Genomic DNA, 20,437 nt, shown 5'->3' with positions numbered 1-20,437 from the left:
TGTATAAAATTATTACATATTCTCACAGCACATATCATAAGAGCTGTAAAGACAAGCAACTTGATTTAGCTCTATAAGAGTAATATTTAAACGTTTACCCTTAGTTTGGATTATAGAATAACGGAAAGTCAAACGGTTTGTTCGATACGGTATTTATTGGTTATTCTGAAATAAATCTCAAACATATTTGTACTTTACTGTATAAATATTAAAAAAGTATACAGTTTACGAGAAAACTACGACAAAAAATAAAAAAGGTTTGAGGTTAAACATTGATTTTTAACGTTCTAAAGGACGTGCTAGAACCAAACAGACGTTTCAAGCAAGAAACGTTACGCATCATCGCGCCAACGTATGGGCTAAATCAGGTCCTCCTAAATCGGGGTTAGAAAAGTTATTCATGCAATTGACAGTTTAAAATCAAAAGTAAACAATATCCTAAGGATATCGAGCTCTTACGAGAGGAGACGTGCTCAGCTGAAGTATAATTTATCATATCCCGACAATATGCTTTGTTCCACAATCATAGCTGACCGCGTCACCTGTGTTTGTAAATACAGTATAAAGGATACAGCCAGCGAGCGTAGCTAGGCATTCAGTTGAGTAATTCTGATAACTTCCGGTCGTTTACGAGTGACCGGATAGCTCATGACGTAGTCACGGTACTTATGCCCAATCTCAAGGTCAACCACACAGTGGATGAGTGACTCGCGCTGTTCGTGGTCACTACCACACAAGTGAGTCAGACGTGTGACCACAAGTGATTGTATCCGTACGTCGATGTTATCAGAATCAATCGTCATACAAGAGTGAGCACGTCTTCGTCATACTCGGTCGGAAGTGGAGCATCAGAACCATCTTAATTTAGATCATTTGAATCATCTAACTATTTCTCGATACTACCAGTACGTTAGCTGATTTCCCATTCTATATACTGAATAATTTCCAAAGGAAGTTAGTGATATCCCAAATAGCCGAGTGTAGATATGATATTTTTACTAGTGGCGAAATATCGGCTATGTTATAAACCATACTACGTATTAAAATTCATTAGTAATGCTAAACGCATGGTAGGTGTCCTTTGGTTTTCGTTTTAAATTTTGGGATTGTTTTAATATGTTTAAAAAATATAAATTACTAGCAGTAACTCGCGGCTTCACCCGAAATTCCTCTGCTTTGGATTGCATCTAATAGTCCATGTTTTTGATAGAATATTTACACAGATTTTAGTACCACTGGATCTATGTACCAAAGTCGAAGTTCTTATTTTTTTTAGTGAAAGCATTTGTGATATAATATGATGAAGTGAAACATTTATGCAATGTCCTTCGTCGGCTTCCCGTATGTCATTAAATAATTATATTTAGTGTCTGGTGTGTTTCCTTGAGATTCTACTTGGATTTACCCGCGGTTTCGAATACAAGATTTCGTAGGCATTGCTCGTGTATGAGCTCTTATTTCCTACGCCAATGTTGAGTTTGACTTGTCACGATTAGGGCAACTAACCAAAAATTGTACATTTATGGCTATTTATCCGGCCTTAGTATTTTTCCATTGTAGATTTTTCCTTACTTCCCGAGCAAGACCATATATACGTACGAAGTTATAGAAAGCCTACTGTAAAAAAAGAAAATTGGTCTTATAACGGTCTTAAAATCTATAGTCAAAGCTAGAAAGTAAGTTTGTCTTTGATATCTACACTACTAACCATGTACTGCATCTATAATGTTTGCTCAAATGTACTGTTAAATATATAGTTTTACTAAAACGTTCAATTTTATCATCTGGAGATAAGGTTGAAATAATAATAAGTGTTACACTCAACCTTATCCCATAATTAAAAACTATAAATTGATACATTTATCAAATTGGAAATAAATAAACAAAGCATTTGCTAGTTTTGTCATAATACAATGTTTACATAGAACAGTTAATTACATTTAATATGCTCTTCCCATTGATATTTCAGAAATTTCCCTCTACTCCCTTCTCTCTCAAACCTTTGCGTCGGTATTCTATTGCCAATATTCATAATATTCATCCATATGACATGTTCATCCATATCCGGGAGTTCATCTCATCAACAATTTGCCACATGGAATATAAATGTTGCTTACGCTTAAAGCGTTCAATAGTAGTGTCGAAAGCGTTTTATAGCGTGAATGTTTTTATGGCGTATGACTGGGAGACCACATAATCAGAGGACTTACTACCGAATTGAGGTGGGAGAAACTGGTCATGAATGGAGCAAAGCAAGTGTCAAAATGTATGAATGAGAGTTTGATGTTTGATGAGTGTTACATTATTTGTTACATATTGTTAGATATTTGACGTATTGTTTTGTTCCCGAAATAAATATTTTACTACTTTTAATATGTATTTTCAGTAAAAAACTTCTATTATTTTGATTTAGAAGTAATGAATTTGCATGGCTTATGTGCTTATTTGCTCCATTCAATATAAGCTACAGACAAAATTACCTAAGATAAGTTGCAATATGTCCAGCAGTTTATTTAATAAGCCATTTTTAAAATTCGGACCATATTTATACAAACGGCTTGAAAATTATAATAAAATTTGTAATAAGCAAAAAGAGGTTCAAGTATGATTATCATCTTCCCGGTGCGGTGTGAGACCGTGGTTTGAGGTCGCCCTTCCACCCTAAAGTTATATCCTGGACACATCTTATAATTATTGTTAAGATATTAGGATAACTGAATTTTTGGAACCAATTACAATAAATTTAATTCTATAAATTCAGTCTTGCAATATGGACAAGAGGGAGATTATGAGCTAAAGAGGGGGCAGGATATAATTGCAGGATTCCAAGAAGTCTGCTAGGCTTGCTGCACGCACATCCACAGCGTAGGTGCCAGGGCTGTGCCTGTTCTGCCTACGCAACATCTGACGAATCGCCAAGAGTCAACCACTCTTGTTGGAAACCAGTTAATAATAGAAGTTTCTAATCCTCTGGAATTGTAAATAGATATTTAGAAACTGTGGTTTTGGATTTTCCTTTTGTAAGTTGAAACGACGCAGTGGTAGTATTTTAGTCTTAGTCTAGAGATAATTTCTTTGAATCGTATGCAGTACCATATGTTCCTATAACCGATCTCCATCGTGATGAATTTACGGTCACGCCTTTCTCCTTTTTGAAAATTGTATCTGATCGAAGGGTATATATATATTATATAAGACAGATTTTTGTATTTGTAAAATAAAGAGGCCGCATTATATAGGTAGGCCTAACCTAAGAGGAACTTAGAAATCACTAAGTATCTTTTTATAAAGCACGCTTTCATATACGTAGCAATGAAAGTAGTTAACATCCTCGGCACAGGAAATACCTACCTAGCTAAAAGCAGGTAGAGCTCTCTAGGATTGTATATGCCTTAGTTTCTTTGTTTTGTTTCTTGATGGTCTTAAAAGTTTGCAGACATGTAGTGAAAAGTGCTAAGCTCGGAGAGATGCCTAGAAGCATCATCCATGAAGCGACCACATCCGTTCAATCAAGAGAGACACACGGTGTCAAATCAATTTTCCTCGGTTGGCTGCACTAGACGGAGCAAGTGAACAAAAAACGACCACAGAAATGTGTCATGGCTCTGTGGTCAACTCGCACCTCAACTAATTTTATGTCATAGGAACATCTTTATGGGTCATATAGTAGTGTTAGATGTTCGAACATGTCTTGTTAGAACTGAATTATGGTTGTGATATTAACGGATAAAGTTGTTCATGCAGTGACGTGGATCGAGTGAAAACTCGATTGTCGTGATCTAAAATAAGAAGCACCTTGACTGAGACTAGTGCCTACATCCTGTAATTCAATTAGAAGTCAGATTTGAAGAAAGGATGAGGTTGAAGTGCATTGGAATCTACTTTCATGTCATTTAAAATCAGAACTAACCCTTTTAGTGGCATATTTGTTTATAGAGTCATCAAAATATTGGTGAAGGAATGGAATTTGAAATGGGAAGCTGAATTTCAACTATGGTCACATGCCGGTGATCAGCATGTTAAAATTTAGAACCCCTTAGTTGACATAGATTATGTTATAGGACATTTAATTAATGAATTATAGATGCAAAAATGGTCAATCTTAGTATTAAAATGAACCTTTTGTTCATTTTAGCGATCAAAAAACAACATTAACAATCTTGTTTAAAGATGTGATGAAATTTACCAACAAGATAGAAAGAATAGAAGGTATAGAAGAAAAAGCATGCAAATGAAATGTAATAACTGAATTATTTTGCTTATTCTTACAGTGAGTGGAAATAAGTTCTTGGTTCATTGAGAAAAGGGGAGTTTCCATTACAGTCTCTATGTACCCCTTCAGATATATCTATTCTAAAATAGTTATAGCCTACTAGTAGTCATAATATAATATGGGATATAGCATTAACATATACAGATACAAGAAATCACATACAGGCGTACTAATACCTACAAAATGGAATAGATCTTACATTGAGGTATGTCGAAACTACATACATTATATCAAGTTGCATATTAGAAATTGAATTTAAAATCTATAACCTAAAAGTAACAGTTTCAGCCTATTCAAATTTACACGAAGAGGATTTTACGATGAGTAAGTGAAAGAGCGTCTTGGAAAAGACGTTTCACCTTTCACCCTTATTAAACTGCCATTGGCGCCTGACTGTTTAACTTAACAACAGCTGTCGTCTGGACGGGGTTCTGAAAGGTATTATCGTAGTTGGCTTCTCTTGAACACCGCCACTGAGTTACCAGTTGGCTGCTGTGGTTGTCGGGCTGGCGGCCAACAGCGCGTCACAGGGGTATTTCTGGTCCATGACACACTGACGCTCTAGATCTGAATTATACTTTGTCGGTAAATAATCTGTGCCTAGAGTACTGCATCACTTATAACTGCCAATCAGAATGTGATTTAGGGATTGCTGAAAATAACTTGCCCGAGACTGAGAAGTGTCCTCGCCCTGTTCTAGTTATGCATCTGTCATCTTGAAATTATCCGTCACGTTTGCACTAAATTTCCAAATATGCCCTTTACTATACGGACTTTTCTTTGCGAAAGTCTCTTTGGCTCTTCTAGAGCATACAAAAATATATGTTTTAACATAAGCCATATCTACGATTTTTGAAAACTTAAAGTTACCATACCAGCAGTTAGAACCAATGTTAGTAAGCGTATACAGTGCATCATTCTCCATATTGTATACAAATAGGGATGGAGCAGAGTAAGGATTGTCTCTTATAAAACGTTTTAGGTAAGGATCTGTTATCCAATACATCAATTTTATGAGTTTAGAATAGCACCCAACAGTTTGCTTGAAGTTCTGTCAAAAGGATTCAGGATCTAAACCACTGGTTCTTGAGGAGTTTATAGCCTTGCGCTAATGAATGTATTAATTGAGTCTCTTCAGGACCTAGATTTTAAATTAGTAAATGTTCAAGAAAATTAAAGTGATGTGTTGAAGACGTTTAATGGATTCATCGATAGATGCTCGTGTTCCAATTTTCCAGCCTGCCAACTTAGGTCATGTATGTTTCCCCTTCAGCAGTCTCGGTCGCTTGTTAACTTCACTACATGGCTGCCGATGCTTAGTTTACACTGAAGTAGACCGGCACATTGAACACAATTCCACGACTTATTAGATTTGTTCCTCATACGATTTCTGAATAAAACTTTTCCTCTTCGGTACCCTATGCATCTTGTAAAATTTACTGAGTACCTCTTTGATCCCTCTTACTATAACCTTGCGGCATCTTTTTTCCAAGAATGGGCGTGCAGAAGTCAGTGTTCCACGAAAGAGGTTAGAGTTGACTGTATCGTCTCTACTTACAGCTGATGCTAACTCATTGTTGGAGCGAGTTGCTGACGTCATAGCTATTCTTAGAGGTCAGCTGTTCATTTCATATCCCCTCCTTCTAGTCTTCGCCTCGTGTAACTGGTTATGCTAAGTAAACACGTTCTTGAGCCTTCTCAGGCATTAAAGTGAGGTTTAAGTCGAAGCTGAAAAATTCTTTCTTTTGCAACGAGGCATTTGCATTTGTAATATCCCTTCTAGGTAAATGTGTTTTAAATATGAATGGTGGTGCAAGTTTAAATACAGACTATGGTGATCTAAAAAAGAAGTGCAGTTGTAGAAGAATCTAACGTCATTGAACATGTTAAAAGTGACAAATACAACTTGTGCAGAAATATGTGCATTTCAATTAACTATCCATTCTTATTGTATGTGAAACATTACTATTTTAGAATGAAGAGTGAATATTTAATGGTGTTTTATGATTCGCAAACCAACAGTATTTTTTTAAAGTCTGATGCTGGAGTTTGTTGATTCGTATAGTATTAGAAACGATAATCCAAATTAAATTGAAAATTATGTGAAATGAAGCAAAATAAATACTCTAGGAATGTTAACCAAAGTGTACAAATTATCATAATGAACGGAAAGGAATGTTACTAATTTATATGTAATTATGTATAGATACAATGATAAAATCACAAATTTCACCCGAGTTTCCCTAGGGTTTCATAAAAATCTTTTCTACTTTCCTCAGCAATATTTCTTTGCAATTCTCCAGCAAAAAAATTCAGTTCCGCTTATATTCTATTGTTTTCAGCAGGTTTAACTTCTGAAAACATCTTTTGGCAGAGTAAAATCATGCCAAAGAAAGGATGAGCGAACTTTGGAAATTCAGCACCTTAGTGGTTTTGGAAACGCAAGCTTAAAGAATCGCCCCTAAATTGTGATGGTCAGAACTTTTCCAGCGATTGTCTGGTATGTTGACTCAAATTATTGGCCCAATTTGTAGCGGCACCGTATCGCGCAGATTGTGTTGACGGACGGTGAGGTCATGTGTGGTGATCGCGGACAGATGAAACTCAGAGGCCGTGGTTGTGACATCACGCCGCACCTTAGCGTCCCACACTCCAGATATAGGAGGCCATGAGTGAAGCAGTGGGCAGCGGAGAGTGCCAGCAGCCACGGCCACCGTCGCGCTGCGGTGAAAGGCGGGTCCTTTCTTGGAAAAGCATGTTGCGTCTAGTTATGTCAGAAAATCCTTGAAAGCTGTAAGGATTCTTCCTAATATGCTGGTTTATTACTCGAAGTGGGTTGAAATATTGCGTATGAACAAAGAATGAAATTGTAGCTTTCGTGAGGCACTAAACCTTCTGTAGAGATGAGGGTTCAATCGATTTTGGATTTGGAAAATACTTTTTGGAAGTTAAATTCGTGGCCTTTAAGATAACTTTTCTGAATACACAAAGAATAGAAAGAGATTAGGAATTGTAAGGAATGTTTTTGCAATCAAGTCCAAATGAAAACAGCGAAAGACAAAAATGTTAAATTCGTACAGTTTGTACATGCGTTATGACTATAGGGGGTGACATGTTTTCATTCATTTTCATTTATCTAAGGGATGTAAAGAAATTATATTTTTTCAAATTAAGAATTTAAGAAAATTGGGTTTTTATTTTATTTTCTTTATGAAATTACATTTTTTTAAATAAAAACATGTCACTCCCTTAATTATCATCTACATACTGTAAAAGTTTTAATTTTTTACCTTTTACTTTCTTATTTGAGCTTAGTTAGTAAAATTGTATTAATTTCGTAATTTAAATGCCTTTGACGTGGGGTAGTGAAAATCTACTTTTCCTGTATCCAGGAAAGTTATTTCAAACTATAAATTAAAAATTCCAAATCTGAAATTGGTTGCTTTACATCCTACCAACAATGTTAAACCTCAGGCATTTTACGCTCTTATATTCGGTCACAATATCATGAGAGATGTCTAAAAGAACGAAACTCATCCAAACGCTCTTAGGCTATCCTATTTAGGCCTACTCACACCGGAATGTGTGACGCCCATGAGCGTGCCAATTCGAACTGCATGGCGGCGTATTTATAGGAAAAGTGTTATTTTCCTGCCCACTGCCTTCTGCAGTAGTTATAGCCGACTGCGCATGTACTTCCACTCAGATGTCTCCGGCTAATTACCCTTCGAGCGATCTGTGTGGTCACCCGATGACTTCCATATACGTCAGTATGAATGGCTTTTAAGATATATATTGTGGCTTTATTTCATTCCCAATTCCCATTCATGGTCTGAAGTTGTGTCCAAAGGATATACTTTTTAAAAATATTTTTGCCATGTAGTAAAATAAGTTTGCATTTTTCTGAATGGTAAATAAAAATATTCAAAAATCTATAAATCATAACCGTAGGACATCTTCCATAAATTGGCCATCAGTACAGCCGCCACTTATGAAAAAAGGCCAAATAAATTATCCCTTGCGTATAGTGGCTTGAAATGAATATATAATTAGTAAATATCATAACTTTATTATTTTATTTGTTGTCAACGATTTGAATAAGCTGTGTTGCTTGAGAGGAGATATGTGGGAGAAGCAATGAAGTATATTTAAAATGTAATACAATTTATTTATTATTTGTATTTAATGCATTTTGCAGAGTATTTCACTTAACATAATGCATGTTTTCAGCTATCTTTGTTCTAAGCCATAGAATTTTATTTTACTCATATTTCCCGTACCTCACTGTAAGTAAAAGTTGAACATGTGAAGTTGGAGTTTGAATTTTGATAAATCTGCTTTTTTCGGTATACATGAAGTAAGTTAACAAGTATAAACTATTACCTACTTAAATTGATACTTTTTTTGGAAATTGATAGCCTTATAATACATTTTACAGTTCCAGAAGTAAAAATCGTTAGGTTTCTGTTTGTAACTTCTAACAATTGTTCAATAATTATTCTGTGTAATTGACAACTAACTGTTCCAACTGACAACTGAATTGTTCCGAGAGTATTACCTGAAGAACTCACATAACGTCAACATTACCAGAAAAGGTAAAGTGTTGAGGACTCCGGAACCAGATGATGCCAGCTCAGGAATGCAACAAGTGCAAGGTCAAAACTCCGTCCTTGCTTTCAGTCCGACTCTTTGACGGTAGAGGCTGGAATACTCGGAATGAGGATGGCCCGGATTCCTTGAATCTCAGTAGCTCGGCAGCTTCTTGTCCGTGCATCAGCTATACTTCCGGATGTCGTCAGAGTTCGCCTCTCGCACTTGTAGCCGGTATATTTCCGGCCCCACTAGACAGTCCATTGACCCTTCACCTCTGAGAAGCGTCAAGAGGCAAAACAATCCCGAGATAAAAAGATTCTGGACATTGATTTATTTGTATTAAAAATCAAGATAGATCAGTGGAAGATCGTCTTTTAAATGTCAGGACGTTGTATAAGAATTTTAAAAAAACCCTAATGGATTCAAATTCATAAAAAACGTCTAATTTAGATAATGTACACAACGGTATGTATAAAGTAGCGATTTAATGTCAGTCGCATTAATTCCAGTTATTTAGCAATACACTGATATATTTATCTATTTTATGTAATATTGAAAAAAACTAATTAGTTCTCGTTTATCCATTAACGTATTTTTATATTGTTTATTACTCTTAAGAGTTTTTCTGAAATTGATTTAAAACATTTGTTACGGTGTAGTGTTGAATATTGAAATTTCGATATTGTTTTATATTACTAAAATGGTTACCCTAAAAAATTGTGATATGAAGACATCTTTAGCATATTAGCATTAGCGCATTTAAAATTCATAGTTTATCTCCTAGAATGCTTAAAACGAGCGTTGTCATCAGTGTTGCTGCAACTATGATGGTACTCCATAAATAACAAAGTGACGTCTTTTTATTACATACAAAGAGAATAAGTGTATAGAATGATACAATTCCATTGCATTAGATTTTGTTCTCCCCACGCATTTCCTCGCAGAAAATCAGTCAGTTTTCATATTAATATAAAATCATGTACACTAGTGGATGTAAGTATTTTCTTTGTCTCTGTCATATCGTTACCAGGTAAGATAAAACACGTAACGATTAGTATACGGTAACACAGACAATACTGGTTGATCCGTACTGGTGCTGCAGCAGATTCCCTCTCCTTGCCGAGATCCAAGATACAAGCCAGACACAATATTGTAATGCTCGGCCAGCACACTTGTCAGAGTGCAGTGACGTAGCGGCTGCGGCTGGGTCCAGGAGCCGGGCAGAGGTCCTAATATGGTCCGTGACCTTGGGTCCGGTCTGCAGATCCCCTATAAGGAGTACCGCCACGCTGTGATGTAGGCCGAGGCTGCAGCGTCTACGTCACTCTGGACCATCGTCGTCACTGTCTGAGAACTTGAGGGTGGGGTTTTCATCGTAAGAAGGAAGAGGGGTTCAAGGATTTAATGTAAACAAGAAATTACTTATTTCAATAAATCGATTTACACAGTCATCCCACATCGTGGAAAGCGGGCCCTCGCGGCTCTGATGGGCTGAATGAAGGTAATGTGACTAAGGACGTTGGAACTTTGACGAAAGTATAGTTTATTGTCACTGTTCCAATAACTCATTATCTGTTTAGTTGGTTAAAATTATTTATACCACTTTGTTCAGTAGAGGAATATAATATTTAAATCCTCAAATGTTAATTTCTGAAAAAAATATATAGACTGATTAGTGTTAAAAAGAACTCTTGTTAGTAAAAATGATAAAAGAGTCATATTAAGAAGAAACCGTATACGATTATATTTATTTTGATGAAGCAAAAAATAACGTAATTTAAAGATGTTAGCTTTTTAATCGATTAGGTATGCTAGGATTTAAACAATCCCTATTTGGTATTTTTGATAAAGTTTATGTTTCAGAATGGTGTGTTATTCACATTAAAGGTGCTTAAATATATTGAAAACCAACGGTACTGATTGTAATACACAGTGAAGGTGCGTTTTCGTTCGATCAGTTCAACCAGACAGCCCAGTCTCGCTGAGACCAGTGACTATCCAGTCATCAGAATTCGCTAGTGTTGTGATTGTGATAGGTCTTGTCAATGGTATATCGTCTCATCGCGCTGTTGGTTGAGTAATTCGTTTTATTTATCCCATGGGAAAAAAACTATTTGCTATTGGTAATTGTGCTGTTTAAAAATTATTGCTGTGTTCGTTTTTTTATTTTTTATTCTATAAACAAGAAGAGGAGATAACGTTGAAATATTTCTTAATGAAAAAGTGAAGAATATTATTTGAATTTTTGACATACTAGAATGTAGAATCTAAATGTGAATTTCCTCATAAAATACAAAGAAGCAACGAAGGACATGTAAATAGGGGATAATCGCTTGCGAAAGCATCACCAACCGGTCCTGGAGCTGCAGATAAGCCGTATAACGTCATACGGCAATTTGTTCTAGTGCCTGACGATGAAGTTGTAGGTTGCTCTAACGTCTAGTGCTGAAAATTTAGGTTGCTACAATGTCTGATGCTGAAGGTGCTATAGTGTCTGGCGCTAAAAATGCACATTGCTGTAGCACCTAACTCTGAATTTGTAGGTTTTAGTGTCTGAAACTGGAACCCCATTGAAATCATAAGTACAATTTTATGTAACTTAATGGTGAACCCCATCCGCCCTGAATCCGTCCACCATGCCACATGAAATGACAAGTGTACAGATACCGTGAGTATAGCGGTTTTTGGTTCATTTACTTTTTTGTGTGTAGATTTTTAGGTGTAATGTTGATGTACCAAATCTTGTCGATTTATCTGTTATCGTTCAGAAAATATTATACCTGTGCAGGACTTATGTAAACCCTGTATAAATATTTAATGTAATTTTTAAATATTTCTAAAGAATGGCATTCAGATGAACCCCTGTTTAACGACGTAGATAAGATATTTTATGTAAACTATAAATAAGCTCTAGTTTACCATGATGCCCTTTAGTTTAAATTTTACTACGTGAATCTTGCAGTGATGTGGAAGTTGGACAGAGGAAGTAAACTAGATGCTAGGTGTCTCTCAATCTTTGTTACTCTTCTATCCTCTTAGTTACACAACTTAGCACTTACTATTACACAAACAGCTTACCCAGCTTACAGGAAATCAATATTCATTAAGTTTTGTATACTATCTTGCTATATTATTAGTAACAGGAGTTTAGATGAGACTGATGAGGATCTCAACAGAACAGTAGTTCTCCCACAGAAGACTTACCACTTAGGGTGCAGAGTAACAAGAACGGTGTATTTCTCATGTCCACCATGATCTAGAGATTCTTCAAAATTCTAGTAAACAATATACTGATTACTTTAATGTTTCAGGATGGCGAGCGTCAGACAAAATCACGTGACCACGATGTCCACTACCAATCACGACAACAATCTCGGTAAGTCACTGATAAGGAATAATCTAGAATTTGGTTAGATTGCTAATTAATATTTGACCTTAAATCCCGTGGAAGATTGGGAGAACGTTGTTTTAGTAGGTATTTCAGCACTTAAAAGCAAAATTTAAAATCCATGAAACATCTTTTTATAATCAAAATACAATGTTTTACTTACTAGTGGTTCTAGTTATTGGAATATATACCTTATAATTATTTTTGTTAGGAAGAATTTAGAGTCGAAAATCATGCAGAAAACGGTAAAGACGTTAACGTTGCAAAAGAACAAGTATCATCTGAACTAATATAGTACTAGTATAGTACTAATATATTTTAGACAATTTTGAGTTTTAATTTAATTTTTTATTTCAGTCATACCATAGAGTATATTCAAAATAATAGTGATTATTCAGTAATAATAATGTGGGTGAAAAATCTTTAAGCACTCTTCAAAGCCCTTGCTTCATATTGGTTTCTGAAATGTAGAAGGTCTGAGAAAAGCTACAAGTTTGTTGTACCAATATAATGCTATAGTGTTGTGAGTTCATGAATCACAACACTAACGATAGTCATTATTAGAAATATTCCACAAAGATTGCACATTATAATCGAACTGATTACTTTTAACATTCAAATCCACTTGGAAGCGAACGAAATCTCTATTTCGGTTGCATCAACAAAGTTGTTGCAAGTTTTTGAATTCCTCATTATCCCTCTTAGTCTAGGAATCAAGAGTCAATTTGCACCGTACATGTCCTGTATACACTCAAAACCGAGCGTCAGGCACAGAATTATATATCACAGTCAGACAAATAGATAGATTGTATATAATTAACTGACGCTGATTTAATGTTTATTTACGTTTCTCGTGGTTGGTTTTAAGTTGATGCCCTCACATTCGATCTCCATGAAAACTGGCGTGGCAGACGATCGATCCTTTCCTAAGGGAAGTTCAGTATTGATTTCAAGAAAAACGAAATTGTGTAATTTGCAATGAAAAAGAGCTCTCAACTCATGGACCAGCAGTAGTGTAACTAAATAAATAAAATTTATCATAAATTTTAATATTAATAACGCAACGTTGTTGTTTTTGTATAACTGCATATATTTATGTTGTCTTCATTAGTAAAATACTAATTTAAATAAAATCACTTTAACTACATGTATTATAGAGAGCCAGGCAGTTATCGTACAGCAGTTTAGCTACATGTATTATCCAGAGCTACACAGTTATCCAGCTACATGTATTATAGAGAGCCAGGCAGTTATCGTACAGCAGTTTAGCTACATGTATTATCCAGAGCTACACAGTTATCCAGCTACATGTATTATAGAGAGCCAGGCAGTTATCGTACAGCAGTTTAGCTACATGTATTATCCAGAGCTACACAGTTATCCAGCTACATGTATTATAGAGAGCCAGGCAGTTATCGTACAGCAGTTTAGCTACATGTATTATCCAGAGCTACACAGTTATCCAGCTACATGTATTATAGAGAGCCAGGCAGTTATCGTACAGCAGTTTAGCTACATGTATTATCCAGAGCTACACAGTTATCCAGCTACATGTATTATAGAGAGCCAGGCAGTTATCGTACAGCAGTTTAGCTACATGTATTATCCAGAGCTACACAGTTATCCAGCTACATGTATTATAGAGAGCCAGGCAGTTATCGTACAGCAGTTTAGCTACATGTATTATCCAGAGCTACACAGTTATCCAGCTACATGTATTATAGAGAGCCAGGCAGTTATCGTACAGCAGTTTAGCTACATGTATTATCCAGAGCTACACAGTTATCCAGCTACATGTATTATAGAGAGCCAGGCAGTTATCGTACAGCAGTTTAGCTACATGTATTATCCAGAGCTACACAGTTATCCAGCTACATGTATTATAGAGAGCCAGGCAGTTATCGTACAGCAGTTTAGCTACATGTATTATCCAGAGCTACACAGTTATCCAGCTACATGTATTATAGAGAGCCAGGCAGTTATCGTACAGCAGTTTAGCTACATGTATTATCCAGAGCTACACAGTTATCCAGCTACATGTATTATAGAGAGCCAGGCAGTTATCGTACAGCAGTTTAGCTACATGTATTATCCAGAGCTACACAGTTATCCAGCTACATGTATTATAGAGAGCCAGGCAGTTATCGTACAGCAGTTTAGCTACATATATTATCCAGAGCTACACAGTTATCCAGCTACATGTATTATAGAGAGCCAGGCAGTTATCGTACAGCAGTTTAGCTACATGTATTATCCAGAGCTACACAGTTATCCAGCTACATGTATTATAGCTTAACTGTTACTGAAAATACTTGTAGTCACTCAGCATAAATTAGCAGAGATGGTAGTTGAACAGAATGAGCAAATAATGAAACAGTGGAAAAAATAAAATAAAAAAGTAAATATAAAAAACCAGTAATATACACAATATTGTATTACAGACAATACAGTTTTCTATACGTTATGGCTGTAAAAGAACAACGAATAGCACAAAAATCGCATACAATAAACATAAAATTTACAGAAATAAGTATATTCTGGCTAATAATGTATTTTATACATGTCGGTCTCTTCATTATCTTGCCAAACGTTAAGAGCCTTCGTGCTTTTGTGTTATCTGTATTTAGTATATAATAAACACAAATGCCATAATGGGCGGACTTCACACACATCATTATCGATGCATTTCTAAAGTACACCCAGAAATAATATAAAACGGGGTTTAACGCTAGGTCACTCGACCCCTTGACCTTTTATCGCGCTTATCTTTGACTTCAGCTCATATCAATTGACTTGTTTGATAAGGCGATGAGGATGTGGACAATGTGCAATTAATTATTGAAAGGGACGGTACGACACTAAATATTCAATTCAATTCAGTTTGGACCCTTAAGGGTCCTGGTAGCCAGGTTCTCTGGTGACTGGTCCAATGCCGGAAACAAATCTATATAGATCCCTTTTTTGTAGGGCTTACCACCGACCTCTTTAAGGCGATTAGGACTCTATAAATCAGAAGGAACGCTCTATAGGGGTTGCGTTCATGGTTTTTGTGATGTCACCGTCTGTAATGTATGTTCCCATCCAGAAGCCACGGACGAGCAAACGAATTCAAAGATCTTCAAAAGGTATTAAAAGTCGCATTCAAGTTCAACAGACTAACAAACTCATCTTAAAAAATTGGGTACCATTGTTGTGTGTCTATAATCGTCCTTCAACAACGTGATGGTTGTTCATTGTTTGTAGTAGTTAAACAAAAATAAATAATTTATCACTATTCAAACGGTAATAATTGTCCACCTGATGTGCAAGTGGGAATACCTTCTCACTGTATTACCCTTCATGGCTGCTGGAAAACCAGATATATCTCTTTTTGTAGTTTATGGGCTCTGATGTCGAAACTATGCTAATAGTTCGTTTTGAACTTCATCTTCACCGACTGGTTTTGTATCTCCTCAGACATAGACTCCAGATTTCAGGAGTCAATTCTGTAATAGTGTCAGATTTTAGAAGCGGCGGAAGGTGAAATAGAACTAAACTCAACATTTGTTTTGAACAACTCTTCCCAACATAACAACATTATTTGTAAAACAAATTACTCAAAATGTGTCTATTCTTTCAAAACGTTTCTTCTTGGTACGTAAACACATGTAATCTGCCTAATGATTGAGAGAGAAAAAAACATTTATCTTAAGGAACTGAAAGTTAATCGGTACATATAATTCTTTGGAATTTCACATATTACGTGATCATACTGTAAATTTTCCATCTGTAATTTCAAAATTTATTGATTATTCAAAATGTAGAACATATATTTGGCAGCCATTTTCAAAATTATTATTTATATAGACCAAAATCATAAAGTGTATAAACAGTAGAACCAATAGTTGTATATTGCTAATGGTTTCTTGTCCAGAAACTGTCGAACGAACTCAAGTATGCTTGAAAACAAGGGAAAGGTCAAAGGGTTGGCAGATGGGGAATATGGAGTCTTCACTCCCTTCGACAAAAGCCCTAAATATTCATTAAAATTTCTAAAAGTGAATTAGCAATAGGTATTATATTATTTTATGCACGGAAATTACAAATTATATTTTTAAATGAAAAATATTACAATACCTTACAAAATTATCAATTCGAAATTCCGAAACTTTTATACATTTAATATACTTAGTAACCCTTAAATGAACATGTAAGGCACTTAAGTTTGAGCACTTCTTCATTGTTGAATTTTGCCTTATAAGAGCAATTTTAAAATTACCGTATTTTTATAATGGTGTTACTTTCTAGAATTTTTACTCAAATTTAGAAACGTAAAATTTTTGAAGCGTATTTTACTCTTATACGTAGTGAGCGTTATAACATTTCACAAAACCCTAACTCGAGTAAAATAATAAAATGTTATAAGGGTTTCTGGTGTCCATAAAAGGACAACACTCAACATTGTTTTAGTATAGCAGAAACAGAAATATATCATAATTATTTTAAAGACCTTTAACACTTCAGTCAAAAATAAAAGATATTTTTATGGCCTTATGGTAACAGTTCAAGCGAAAGTGATGTCATTTTCGCGTAATGTGCATGAGTCAATTCCCGCACGAGCCACCACACTCGGCACCGGTTTTAACCGTGACGCTGGTACACAACAGTGACCGGCACAAATGCACAGAACTAGTGTGTTTTGGCACCTCTCCTGTTTACAATGGACCCGACCCCCAGCCAGGAATAGCTGGTAACAGAATACCACCTCCACATTAGTATGGTGCCAGTCGCTGCAGACTTAGGCTGTGTTTACAAAATTCGCCGATGAGCGCCCTTGTAAACATATACAGAAGAATTCGTTATGGGAATTACATGGAAGTCGTGATTTCTGATATGATAGATTTATACGCTGTAAGTTGAAACGACCATATGTATGAAAGTAAAATTGAGCTAAAATTCATAATTGACGATTGATTATTTGAAGTGATATTTGACATAGTTAAATGAGTTTCTGTTAACGATGACAGATATCCGTAATCTCTCAAGTAAAACAAGTCCACGGTTTTAAACTGTGGACCACATCAAAATACCATTATAAAACGGTTAACAAATAACTCTTGTTTCTGGCGCTGGATAAAAATTACGCAAACTGTAAAAGAAATCACAGTCGCCTGAGAGAAACCGTTTAGGCCTCAGAGACCTTCTTCTCAGGAAGGTCTCTGAGATGACAAAAATATCGTATACAGGGTTGTGAGCCTTAGCCAGTTCGACGTCCCCTAGGGAAATGTCTTGGCTGTCCCTCCATTTCCGGATATAGTACTACGAAAATTGCTATTGTGGACGTTACTAGTAGATAATCTTCGTGGGAATAAAATAATTTAAAAAGCAAGAATAAAAAAAGCACAGTCATAGGGTCGTCCTACAGCCAGATATAGTAACTACCATTGATCACATGCAGCGTAACACTAGCGAAATATGCTTACAAAACAAACAGAATAAGAGACTAATAACAACGCAAGTGTCATAGTGAAATATTAGATTGAGAATATTTTTAAACACTTAACAGATAAATTAATTAACTGTCAATATCCACTAAAATACACTTATAAAGTTTAAAAAAGCGATTTGTTGCTATGGATATTCATAGCATTGTGAAACCAACGATTTTAAAAGAAAACAACGAACATAGGTTAAATTCCAATTAATTGTAGTATGTTATGCATTCTGAGAACAAGGTACGCCACGTTACGTGTCGTGTAACAGACTTCGCTAAGGTTGCATGCTAAACTTCAAGCCTATTGCTCATTTAACTATGCTACAAGTGTTATTACGTAACATGTAAAGGTGTCATATGATTTCACTCAGTATTATACAAATTTATTTATTTTTGAATTATCGTTGGTTACCCATCGTAAAACTTTTCACTAATGCTTAACAACATCATATGGAGTGGCATTCACCATATCGAACTTGATATTATCTGTATAGAAATGAAGTTTCATGCAAAATTTCGTCTAATAATTAAACTGATAATTTATCAAACTACACATACATGGAGGTTAAGTGGTAGAGAGGACTAAATTCGCCTCTGTAAATAAAGACATTTTTCATTTCATACAAATGTACGTTGCAGGAAATATAAAAATGAAGTTAAATATACAAAGAAAATAATCGAATTGGTGGCTACAGTCTTTTACAGGTTAATAGACTACAACGTCACGTATCATTTCCTTGTTTACATAATTTATCATCCAAATATGGGAAGCTTACACCGTTCGTCATCCGAGTAAGGAAAGCATGCGCTTACGTAACTGTATATTCCTATACTCGAATAATACAAGGCCGGACACTTCATTCTCTCACTCACCCAAATACCTCTCACTCTCTGTCATAGAGAAAGCAAGATTTCGTCACCATCGCCTTGCCTATTAGTAGTGCCTTTACCACGAGAGCGGTCAGGGTTTTCAAAATTGTTTTTTAAATAAAATTATTTTTCAAAATTAAAATTTTTGTCATACTTATTAGTTATAGAAACAGATAGAACCGCTGTGACTTCTGCTGTGGTCAAAGGCTCTTGACCAAAGGCTGCTGTAAGGCAAAATATTGGAAAATAGTAGAAACTTTATTCGAAGCGTATTTTATAAAGAAAACGGCCTACGCTAGTAAACTGTAGTAGGCGTAACTGGTGGAATTATAGATTTATTATAATTATAAATCTATAAAACCTTGTTGAGACCTCCGTAGTATGAATGAAACGTCCAAGTTTAGGGTTCTGCAACTGCCGCTGCCGTCAACCCATAACATTCGAAGGTTACACCAAGTCTAAAATTTCATTTAGTGTTTAAATAATAGGACATCTTCTCGTAAAAGAAAAGTAAATTTCATATGTGGATTACATCTTAAAATATCAAACTGACCATACATTAATAGTTTTAAAGGCCAATCTGTACAACATTACAGTCATGAGGATACAGGCTGGGATGGTATTATGGTACAAGATTTTCCCCAATTCGGAAACTTCCACATAGGAAAACCTTACAAGATATTTAAGTAGTTAATGCCACATAAGTTGCTGCTAAAACTGTATGGTTTTAAACACTGTATTTTAAGTTTTTATGGGGTAACAAATTATATGCAATTTATGTATGAGTGTAAAACAATATAAATTTCTATAAATTAGTTAAAGAATCTATATTTTGATAGAACTAAATGACACTCTAAAAATATTATTATTAGCCTTTATTCTGAAACGTTTTATTTAGTTTTAGCTTACAAACTTGCTCAAGGTTTAATAAATACAATAGTTCCAAGTTTGATTATAAACATATAGAAATTCTTACAGTAATCTTGTTCACTTGAATTGCTTCCATTTTAAAACCTTAATTTGTATAAAACTGACAAGAAAACAGTTTTTTTAATTAAGCAAAGGAATTTATAACACTGTTTACTTTTACTACATACTGTGTTATAACCTATCTGAGACAAAAATCTGCATATGCGAAAAGCTGCTATATTTAGACCATTTATCCGATAAAATTGGGTACATAATGAATTTATCCCAGGCATGTGTGCATAATGTTTCCGCACCAAGTTTTGCCTGATTTAGTTACTTTTGGAATCAGGGAGTCATTATCGTCGAAGGTGTCCTGAATTTTCTGAAATTTCACTTTATGAAACGTCAAAACTCGGCATTTGGTCGGGGCTTAAGTACCTAAGTATTTGATGGGAGTGTAATCTGTCAAAAGTATTATACCTCATTATTCGGTCGGAGTGTTGTATGTTAAAAGTATTATATCTCAGTATTTGGTCGTAGTGTAATCTCTTAAAGTAATAGACGCAAAATTTTTTTCCGCTGTTTACACATCACGTATTAGAATTTTAACTCAATCTTTTTCAGTAGATTTTATTATTTCTATACACCATTGTTGTTTAAATCTGTTTCAATCCATTTTGCTCAAGGACCTTCTCGATGCAAATCAGTAACTATTTTAGTATTAATTAGGACTAAGTGGCTGACACTGCAAGTGTTAGGAATCATAATCAACCGCAAGGTCTGTCTCAAATGGTGGCGAGTTGTGTTTTTCCAAACAGAGTGTTCTTGAGGATTTGTCCACTCAAAAGAAGCCACAGTCCAGACGACCCTGCTGCCGAGGTCGTTTTACGACACTAGGCGAGGCGCTATGACTAATGAGCTGACGAAGAAG

General features: G+C 35.3%; 1 protein-coding gene across 1 annotated transcript in view; it reads left to right on the top strand.

Moving 5' to 3' along the window:
- The window catches only part of LOC124359337 (proteoglycan 4-like), a 51,577-nt gene that overhangs the window by 11,746 nt on the left and 19,394 nt on the right, over positions 1–20,437 (top strand). Inside the window, exon 2 of the mRNA XM_046812003.1 lies at positions 12,178–12,242. Coding sequence (XP_046667959.1) covers positions 12,179–12,242 — 64 coding nt within the window. The 5' untranslated portion in view covers position 12,178. The remainder of the gene's footprint in view (positions 1–12,177; positions 12,243–20,437) is intronic.

Source organism: Homalodisca vitripennis, chromosome 4, assembly GCF_021130785.1.
Source record: "Homalodisca vitripennis isolate AUS2020 chromosome 4, UT_GWSS_2.1, whole genome shotgun sequence".
NCBI lineage: Eukaryota > Metazoa > Arthropoda > Insecta > Hemiptera > Cicadellidae > Homalodisca > Homalodisca vitripennis.
Note: the sequence above shows the minus strand (reverse complement) of the source record. Positions and strands in the feature narration are given on the sequence as shown.